Here is a 9,934-nt window from a genome sequence, read left to right as displayed (position 1 = left end):
TCAGCAGCCGGTCCTCCAGAGACTCAGACTGTGGAACATGCTGAAAAACAACCAGTGTTAAGATCAGGGAGACCCGAGCCTGCTGCTTTTACAGGACAGATTTATGTGACTGCTGACTTACAGTGCTGCTCCATTTCATCATGCTTCTGTACATGCTCTCCTGTGAAAAGAGTAGAAGATGAAAGCGGCTCACATCAATTACTTATCCTCTGTTTGTAAAATAACTATTGAATAACTCTCCTCCTGGTTAGAGTGTTTTTAATGTTTTATTGACCCCATTTCATAAGATAAAGATTGGACTCCACTGTAAGTGAGAAGTAACTCGATCCTGGTTTGCATCTTTGTGGCAAAGGATTCATACTTCAGGACAGTAACGACATAATATATAACCAAAGTTTTGCAGGAACTATTTGATGCTTTTTGAGTCTCAGTGACTTTCCGCAACAGTCGTCAGACCTCAATTCCTCTTAACATGTAGCTGTGGAGAGACATCTCACACAGGGCCTGAATAGCTAGCTCGCAAGGAACCTTGAGATGGGAAATGCTGAAGCTAGAAGGTTAGCAGCAACTGACGTTTCAAAATAAGTGAGGGCATTGCTTAATAGTCAGTGAAACACTCCATAACCTATGTCTGGGTCTTTAACGTTTACACAGGACTGACTTCACAAGAAGCTCTGTGGAAACTTTAAAGTGGTGGCGGAATGACGTGGGCTGTCGTCTATGAACAGAAAAGTGGATAAAGTTCATGCAGCTTTTGTGCTGCTGTCGCAAAAAGGAAGGAACAAATCCAGACAAAATAATAATAAATACTTGATATGAAATTCATGCATATGTTCCCTGTTTTTCCATTTCTACTAAATTGGGCAATTCCCTAGTGAAGGATGATGCTGTGCTCACTCCTTAGAGGAGAAATCTTTTTTGATTGGGATCTGTATAGTTTGAGTGAAACAGGAGCATGCCCCTGATTTAACAGCCCCCGATTGCTCCATTTTCATACCTCACTTGAACCAGGATGCACGTCTTGTAAAACAATGTGGATTCCTAGTCTCCACTCTCCAACTGTAACTGGATCTTTGAGGTAATCTCTGGCGAAATCGCAGCACGCATCCCAGCTGTTAAAAAACACAAAGGCCTGGAGAGGAAGAAAGGGGAAAAAATGACGCAGCGGAAACATTCAATATTAATCATTAAATTGAATTAAATTTGCAAATGCAAATTTCTCTGTATCAGCCTGCTGGGTCTACTCCTCACCCTCCTCTGCAGTGATAAAACGATTATGTTGTAGTACAGAGTCTGAACAGTCTGATCAGGGAAGTAACGCCACACCAGCTTGGCAACATCCTCCTGTCTGTAGTTTCCTTCTGGCAAACCGGTCAACATGATCGTGGAGAACGTAGAACCTTGAGATTGGGCTTTCTACAAGACACAAGGTTCAAGAACCAAAGTTTATGTGAAGAGAAACTTTGCAGCACTTTTTAAAAAAAAATATTACTATAACTGACCACATAGAGAAGACAAAATGAAACCAAGTTTAGCAGAAAAAGAGAAATGTGGTTTTTGAGGTGGGTATTTGGAAAAATGGACGCCTCTTGGTATTTACTCAAGGATTCCTGTTTAACACATTAAACCTTGGTTTATAAGATGCACTCACCTCAATGTCATCAGGTTCCCTGACAGTTAAATACTCTAGAAGTGTAAAACACACACAGTTAGTAACAGTCAACACTTTATATCTGGAGGTTAATTTTAGTTTCTCTCACCTGGGATTGTGAACCAAGGAGCGACAGTGGGGAACACAAAGGGATTAGTTGTCATTGTGATCCAATATGGTGAAGTGCTGCGTTGTGGGATGATCACATCTTCTGTTGGGACAGCTGCCCCGTCAACAGCAACATCGCTGTCTGGCAAAGCTTTGTGTGGCAATCTTGGTGCTGCACAAGAAAAAATAAGTTTTGTTTAATTTGTGTGTGTGTGTGTGTCAGGTTTTTAACTGACTTTCAGCTTAACTTTAAGCACCTTTACAGATACCCAAGGTATCATAGGCATCAGGAAAAAAATGATTAGAGAGTTAGACCAAATGCCAGTCTGAAAAAGTGGAGTTTAAGTAATGGCTCTGGTTCATGTGTCTAGGGCAGAGATAAGCAGAAGGGAATTGACCGCTGATGGAGCAAAGATTTCTGGAGGGACCAGAAAAGAGGTCAGAGAGATAACAAGGCAAATGAGCATCAAAGGATTTGTGGGAAGGAGAATCACAGTGTTAGTGAATCAAAGTTGAGGGAATGTGTCACAATGATTTATTGTGGATGACGATAAAGCAGCAGTTTTGCATATGTTGCAACATTTCTCGGACTTCGCTTTATCCAGAGTCCAGGGAAGAACTGAAAAATATATCCATGACTGTTTCACAAACAGAAAGTGAAGGAAAGCTTATTATCCAGACTCTGTGTGATAGATGTGATGTGTTTCCATGATGGTGGAGATGGAAGCAGCTGGTGCAGCACTGGAGCTCAATCATACTGTTGAAATTTTTGAGGAAACTTCAGAATAACCGGGGTTACTGGCAGTGTTAGTTATTTCGGACATGACTACTTGTATTTCAGTATTGATAAAACTGAACTCTGAAAATATCTCTAAGTTCCTCTTTTATGACTTTAGACTTCTCCTCGCAGGGGGTTTAGTGTTGGCTTTCAGTTCTTCAGCAGTCATGCCTGCCGTTTCAGTTAGGTCGGATGAGACCTAGTTCGATTTATCTGTATCATGTTGGCGCGTGGTTCTTGCAGGCCGCGAGGTGTCTTCTTTCCACCAGAAAGTCCCACAGTAGTCTGTGGTTCGGCCCAATAAGTCCTTATTTTGCTCTCTAAGCAAACTTTAGGAGTTCAGAAAGTGGAATGTGACATTTATGAGAGAATTTTTCAGAATTCTGCAGCTCTACCAAGTTGTGTGTTACACCATGTCTTGCTCTATAGCGCCCCTGATTAGTTGGAATTTAATCTATCTCTAGTATCAGTATGCTTTTGCCACTCCTTGTAATCTTCAATTCACTTGCTTTTTTTGTGCATCACCCACTAAGACGACAATATTTGCCGTATTGTCCAAAGACGAGAGTCTCTTTGGACAATACGACCAATGTATAAAAAGTATAACTCTTAAGCTTGCCTTCTAGAAGACCATGTAGATCTTTAAAGCATGCAAATGTACCTCACCCAAAGCAATCCCACAGTACAGGAAGGCCAACAGGACAAAAGCAGCTACCCTTACCAGACAGGTTTTACAGCCAAAAAACAACCCACCATATTCAGGGTATTACCAGATGACCTTCCATCAACTTCACCTTTTTTTCCCCCGTTTAAATCACATTTATTTAAAACCCCATTCAAAACACACTTACGCAGTGACGTAAATCCACTGTGTGGTATTTCCACCCTTGACAATTTGTGGCCGGTGGCCTGTTTTAGAAGGCTGTACCAAACACCAAGGCGATCAGCATCACACACAGACTCAAATTCAATTAACACCTGAAACACAAGAAAGATAAAATTTACTCTAAACATTTTAATTTCACATTCTAAATGGTAGAAAATGGAACACATGGAAACAGTGAGCTAAGCACAGCTTTATTGTGGAGTTCGCTGGATTCAAAAGTCAGAAATCCTGGCTCAATGAAGCACTGGAGCCGTGCTCAACGTGACCCCTGCACTAATGCTCTAATGTCATGAACACTAGTGCGCATGAGCATATGAAGGATCATGTGCTACAGCGAACAGATTACCTGCAGTCTCTCTTTACTATCTTTAAAGTTTTGCAGTTGTGCTTTCATCAAGATAAGTAGCATCCAAAACCAGTCAAATTATCTTGTTTTAATGTGTCTGTCAATTTTGGGGGGATAGTTAAGAATACACTTACATAAACACATATCTCATACAGCCTTTCACAGCCTTTTAAAACATGCACTTGTTGCTGCTTATAAGTGTGTTTATACCTTGTTGAGAAGAGGCAGGTAGTTTCTTACAATACCGATTTTTCCCAAAGCTTCTCTGAGATCCCGGGACTCGTCTGGTGAGATGTTCCTGATGTAGATTGTCCGTGCTCCAATATCTATCCCTGCCTGTTTCGAGAAACCCGGGTGAACATTAAAACAAACCAGAAACAGTATTTAGTTTAACAATATTTCATGCTTTCTTAAACTACAGTTCCAAGATCAAGGTCATAAGTTTGCACATATAGTCACACAGCAGTATGCACCCTGGCAGCTATCTTCATTATCCAAACAATTTATAATTGCAGCTCTTGCTTTTGTTGATAACATTGTTTGAGAAAATATTTAAACTTAGCTGTGTACACAGAAAACCACTTTTGGCCCTTTCCTGGGTTCTTAGTTTTTTGCATGTTTCAAATTAAATAAAAAAAAAAAACACACACAAAAAAAACACATTTTTTTTAAATACAAAATGCAGTTTTGAATGAGGATTTAACTTATTGCAGGAAAAAAGTTATCCAAACCTTTCCTAGCCATGTGTTAATATATGCTCATATTTTTCAAGGTGTTTTGACTTGGATGTGAGTGCTGCCAGGTATAACTTTATACTCTATACTTTATAAGGTATTCTAGTGTAGTCTTTGTTTCTGAGATATGTGTGCGTGTTACCTTCTTAACATAACACAGCAGATTCATCAGATATGTATAAAACTCAAGCTGAAAGAAAAACAAATAGTTAAAAGTCATTACATGAAATAAATGTTGGATTCTGTTAAATTGATTTCAGTTCAAAGAGTATTTTTTATTACTTATAGCCTCTACAAAATATTACTTTTTTTTTTTTTACTTACAACCACATTTTAAATAGATTGAACATTTAAAAACATCAGCTTGCTTTTAAGGATACTGTTTCCATCAACAAGCAGAAACAGATATTTTCAATTATTTTTAATAACATATCTCACAACAGTAAAGTGTATTATCTAAACACAGTGCTCACCGGGGTCTTGAAATTCAAATTCCTGCGCTTCACAACCTGCAGTCGAAGTTTAGACCCATTGAGAAAAAATTTACGTTTATTTTCTGATGCTAGCACGATGTTTTTGGCTGCCACTGCTGTCGGCATGAGGGCAAAAGCCTGAAGGAAAAACAAACAAACACTGTGCTCACAAAATACGTAATAACTAAATGTTAGTTAGGTCGTCTTAGAAAAGACATTTAGAATCTTATTAAAATGAAGGTAATAATCCAGCCCAATGCAAATTCATGGCCTGGTGCTTACCATGCGCGCCTGTGGTATAACGTAGATCGTATCGTCGTAATATTCAAATCTGTGTGGAGTGAGCAGATCGGCGATGTCCTCCTCTAAATAACAGCCATCACGATACTCTGGCAGGTTGCTTATTAACAGCACCTTGCAATTAAGCGAAACAAGCTGTGCAAAAGAAAAGAATAAAGTCAGAGTTTTAGATTAGTTTACAATTGAAGAAATTCCGGACAGAAATCTCAAAAAGGCAAAACATTCAGTTAGAAACTGTGCCTCACTTTGAGCACTGTCTACAACTATGAACACAATGAGGTACATCAGAATAAAATACTGAGTACAAAATGTTTCTGATGCTGATTTTGGGTTGACTTTTTTTTTTTTTTTTACACAGTACAGCTCAACCTTGACTCACTGATAAAAAAAGGCAGTAAGAGTCAGCTATGAAAGTATTTTTCATTCATTTAAGGTGGATCCTTAAAGAGTGATAACTGATTCACAAAAGGAAATGTGTAAACAGCACTATTGCGCTTTTCAAACTCAGGAAGGAAAAACTGTTTCTGTAGTAGACTGCTTAAAAAGAAAAGCTGGGCTTCTATTAATTTGTGAGGAACTTTCATCTCTTATGCTTCTTAAAAGGTTCTTTAGTTGTAAAACAACTTGCTGAGGTAGTCAAGCCCCCTACTTAAACCCCTATTTTTTTAAGCACTCAAAACCACCATGTCCTGGATGATTGTGCATATAATTTGAACATTTCAAATTAGCTTTTTAATAACAGACTTTTTTTTTTTGCCTGTCCCGTTTGGCTCTTTTGCCATCAGAATTGTTGTCTAAAGGCAAAGAAAGATGCCCAACGGATTTACTTTACCAAATTGACCATCCCAGCCTTGCCATAATGGTCCATTTGATTCACCTTTTATTGTTTATTTTATTTTCATTTGCTGAATACGGGACAGACTTGACTGGGGGAAAGAAGGGGAGAAAGAAAGAGGGAGAGAGAAAAAAACAGCTGAGAAGAGGGACGGGGGAGAAGGGCAAAAAAACCCAAAAACCAACAGAATGAGCAGAGAGAGGAAAAAAAAAATGCATATATCGATCACCTGGGTCACCTGCTGAGAAAGAAAAAAGAAAACAAGCAGAAGAGAACAAGAGTAATAGAATAACCAGCATCACAATGATATATGGGAATACGACAGTAAATACTAAATATTAAACATTATTGTGAGATTGTAAGATCGACAGCGCACAGTGTGCTTTGAGGTAGGAGCCAAAAAGGGTGTCGTTTGTGGGTGTGATCACCCGTGTGTACACCTGTGAGCATGGACGCGCTTGTTTTTTAAAGGTTCCTTCATGTAATGATCTGCTAGAGGGTGTGGGGGGGCCACAGCCCCGTCCTCCAGAGCATGAAGCAGGTATGGAGGAGATCAAAACTCCAGACATCCAGAGGCCCCCAGAACACAAGAGACCAAGGAAGACCAACAGAGGGGCAGCCGCGCCACTGTCCCGGAAAGAGCTGAGGAGAGTCCCAGATGAGGGCTCACTCAGCAGCCGCGGAGCAGAAGCCAGGGGGAGTTGCAGTGACGCGCCCGTGAGCTCCGCCGGCAGCCAGCTGTGCCTGAGTGACCGAGCCCCAGGCCGAGGGGCCCGGGGCACTCCACCTCCGGAGTGGCCCAAGCGAGCCCCAGGCTCCAGGCCCCGACAAGCGGCCGCCAAGGAGTGAGCCGGTGTGTACCTGGATGCCCATCCCCAGACACAAAGAACCACCAACGCACCGATGTCTGAGGGAGTCCGCCACCGGCAGGGGAAGTGGTGGGGGGAGATAGACCTCCAAACCTTGGAGGGCCTGAGATGTCCCCAGAGAGGTGGCGCCTGACACCCAACCTGACATATAGACACAGACATACAGGCACACAGAGACACAAACATCCATTCCCACCCTCATGCTCTCATATGCACTCACTCCACACTCAACCAACGTGGAGACAGACATAAAGAGACGCTGTACACACGATCACACTCCCCAAGCGTACTCTACGAACCGGGTCTAGGTACCCTTGCCCCTGGAGGGGGGAACTGCACCCAGACCCAGGTGGTGTTACCCTTTTCCCTGCGGTGGGGAGAGGCAGACCACCCCGACTCCACAGCAGCAGGGAGGCCCCACACTCCAGACCACAGTCGGACGGCCAACTCCTCCTCCTAGCCCCCCCGCTCCAGCAGGCCGCAGAGAATGGGGGTGAGAGAAGACTCCAAACCTCCCTCCACCCGCTCATTGTAGTGTTGATGCATGTGTGTTCTAAGGTGCATTTAAAACCCAGGAGGGCATGGAGCTGCCTGCCAGAGAGCAGCAGGTAAGCGCATGGTCCCTCCTGCTAGCCCTCAATGTCTACGTGTATTTAAAATTGAGAGGTGGGCAACGACGCCAGGGGTGAGGTGTACAGACTTTTAATATGTGTTAGTATACAAGATAATTTTTCGCCATCTTACAATGCTGTGATTGCAGCCATTCTCCAACTCTCTGTGAATGGTACTCATGACCATTGATCAATGGGTTTTGATCAGTGAGTTTTGATCAGTGGTTGTTGATCAATGGTCATGAGAATTTGCATAATTAAAATAAAGGGACTGACCTCCCAGCCCATTGTTCTTTCAGTGGGCTGGTTTCAGTCATTATGCAAATGTACTGTTTATAAGATTTGGGGAAACCTGCAGTCAGCTGAGACTGATAAAGTCACTTGGATGAGTGACGAAACGTTTCTCCCACAAAACGCTACGTCCAGATGAACAGAATCAACTTTTGGAGATAAACGATAATTATTTTGTTTTGGTACTAAATTGGTAACCATGCATTGTGTAATTCTATTAGTGTATGTAAATCTCTGTTATTGCGACATCCCTACTGAATTTTTAACATTTTTCTACATTTACACCTACTTGAGTGTCACCTGACAATGAGATATAACCCAACTATAAACTTTTAAAACAAATTGAACTATTTCAGATCAAAACTTAACCACTTTGACAAAGCATGTTTTTCTTACAGTATAATTTAAGTGTTTTTTTAATGTTACCTTTTTATGGGGAAGTCTGACTGTCTTGAGACAACCTGTAAAGTGCAGAGCAAAAGAAAAACAGAAAATAATTATAAAATAGAAAATATCTTCACATTGAGAAATCTTTCATACAGATCTTTGGGGATTTCTTACGGATTCTTTCTGGACGCAGTTGCTCTTGTATCCGTTCCCCAAATGTTGGGTGGGTAGGAGCGACCGGCTGATCCTTTGAGATCTTCTTTGCAGTCACAGAGACTTAGAATAAAGGAAATGTAGTTAAGTTAAATAGTGGTAGTTTAGATAGGATGCAAATTACCCAGCTGATTTAAATAAAAATCTGAAAACTGGTCTCGTCAAGAAGCACAGTCTTTAGCTTTTGATTCTGTCCAACATCTTGCTGTCAAAGATACTCCACACTTGAAGGTGTTTTCTGTCTACTTACCTTTGTCCTTTGTAACCGTTTCTACACTTTCAACTCTTTGCTTTGCCTCCACAGAAATCTCAGGTGATTTTCTTGCAGTCTGCTGTTGTGTTTCTTCTTGTAGAGCAGAATCTGAGCTCTGCTCGGTCTGTTCTGAAGCTTTGAGTGAATCTTCTGGACTTTTGATGACAGTTTGTAGTTTCTGAGGTGGATCAGTGGGTTTTGGTGGCGATATATTTGGCTTGGTCTCAGCTGCACTAGTTGGTAGTTGATTCTCACTCGATATAGCTGGTAACGTCTGATTATCTTTGCCGTCAGTAGAAGTTTCAACTTCTGTGTGGTCCTCCCTTTCAGAAGCTGATGCTTTTCGTGTTTCACCTTTAGGCCCCATCGCAGATTCATGAATCTTTGTTTCAGGTTTCTTGTGTTTTGTCTCTACATCAGGCTTATCCTCTGACGTTGTTGATTTAGAAGGATGCACTTTTTCTTTTTTCAGAGTTCCTGCTGTTTTAGATTTCTGCGTCGATGAGGCCGTTTCTGCTTTGGAAGTCAAGACTTTTGGCTCACCATCAACTGCAGCACCTTTAATTGGTTCAACAGCCTTCATAGCATTGGGTGTATTTTTAGGCGCCACCACAGCTTCTTTAGCTTCTTTAGTTTGAGACCTTTTGGGTTTAGGTTTTCCTTTCAAATCACTGGTGTTAGGCTGCTTTTCGGGACTCTTCGTAGATTTACTCTTAGATTTTTCGAGGCTTGAAGCTGCTTCTTCAGCCTTATCACCAGTTTTTACAGTTTTAGCTTTTTGCTCAGCTGAGATGTTTTTCGCTTTGGAAACCGAGACTTTTGCTGTAGTTTCCAGTTTAGTTTTTGTGGTTTTCTTGGATGCAATTTCCTGTAAACAAAGATAATTTTGGATTAATCAGATTACTGATCATTTTGCCACAGAAAATGTTAATATTTGTATTTCTCAAGGGAAAACAAAGTTACCTTTTCATTAACAACACTGACAGTTACTTCTTTTATGTCAAAGTTCTTTAAGCTCTTCAGTTTCTCAGCATCTTCCTGTTTCTCGAAACACACAACTGCCTGGGTGTGCACACACACACACACACACACACACACACACACACACACACACACACACACACACACACACACACACACACACACACGCTGAAGAACCTTCATGTCTAATCTGCTATTCACTTTACTGTATGTATGTT

The 9,934-nt window shown here is 41.2% G+C and overlaps 2 protein-coding genes across 2 annotated transcripts in view; both read right to left on the bottom strand.

Moving 5' to 3' along the window:
- LOC102206748 (uncharacterized) overlaps positions 1-5,533 on the bottom strand; it is a 7,572-nt gene extending 2,039 nt beyond the window's left edge. The window contains exons 1-11 of the mRNA XM_005753437.1: positions 5,259-5,533; positions 4,977-5,114; positions 4,646-4,693; positions 3,980-4,105; positions 3,389-3,515; positions 1,761-1,931; positions 1,652-1,686; positions 1,252-1,416; positions 998-1,132; positions 122-160; positions 6-40 (exon numbers count right to left, since the gene is read on the bottom strand). Of these exons, the coding sequence (XP_005753494.1) occupies positions 6-40; positions 122-160; positions 998-1,132; positions 1,252-1,416; positions 1,652-1,686; positions 1,761-1,931; positions 3,389-3,515; positions 3,980-4,105; positions 4,646-4,693; positions 4,977-5,114; positions 5,259-5,261 (1,022 nt within the window). The 5' untranslated portion in view covers positions 5,262-5,533. The remainder of the gene's footprint in view (positions 1-5; positions 41-121; positions 161-997; positions 1,133-1,251; positions 1,417-1,651; positions 1,687-1,760; positions 1,932-3,388; positions 3,516-3,979; positions 4,106-4,645; positions 4,694-4,976; positions 5,115-5,258) is intronic.
- Positions 5,534-8,239: 2,706 nt separating this feature from the next.
- LOC102206455 (serine/arginine repetitive matrix protein 2-like) overlaps positions 8,240-9,934 on the bottom strand; it is a 56,306-nt gene continuing 54,611 nt past the window's right edge. Inside the window, exons 7-10 of the mRNA XM_013916017.1 lie at positions 9,699-9,797; positions 8,733-9,603; positions 8,444-8,545; positions 8,240-8,343 (exon numbers count right to left, since the gene is read on the bottom strand). Of these exons, the coding sequence (XP_013771471.1) occupies positions 8,240-8,343; positions 8,444-8,545; positions 8,733-9,603; positions 9,699-9,797 (1,176 nt within the window). The remainder of the gene's footprint in view (positions 8,344-8,443; positions 8,546-8,732; positions 9,604-9,698; positions 9,798-9,934) is intronic.

The sequence above is a fragment of the Pundamilia nyererei genome, unplaced genomic scaffold, assembly GCF_000239375.1.
Source record: "Pundamilia nyererei isolate P.nyererei 1_Seehausen unplaced genomic scaffold, PunNye1.0 scaffold00427, whole genome shotgun sequence".
NCBI lineage: Eukaryota > Metazoa > Chordata > Actinopteri > Cichliformes > Cichlidae > Pundamilia > Pundamilia nyererei.
The sequence above is the reverse complement of the archived record's forward strand: the minus strand, read 5'-3'. Positions and strand labels throughout refer to the sequence as shown.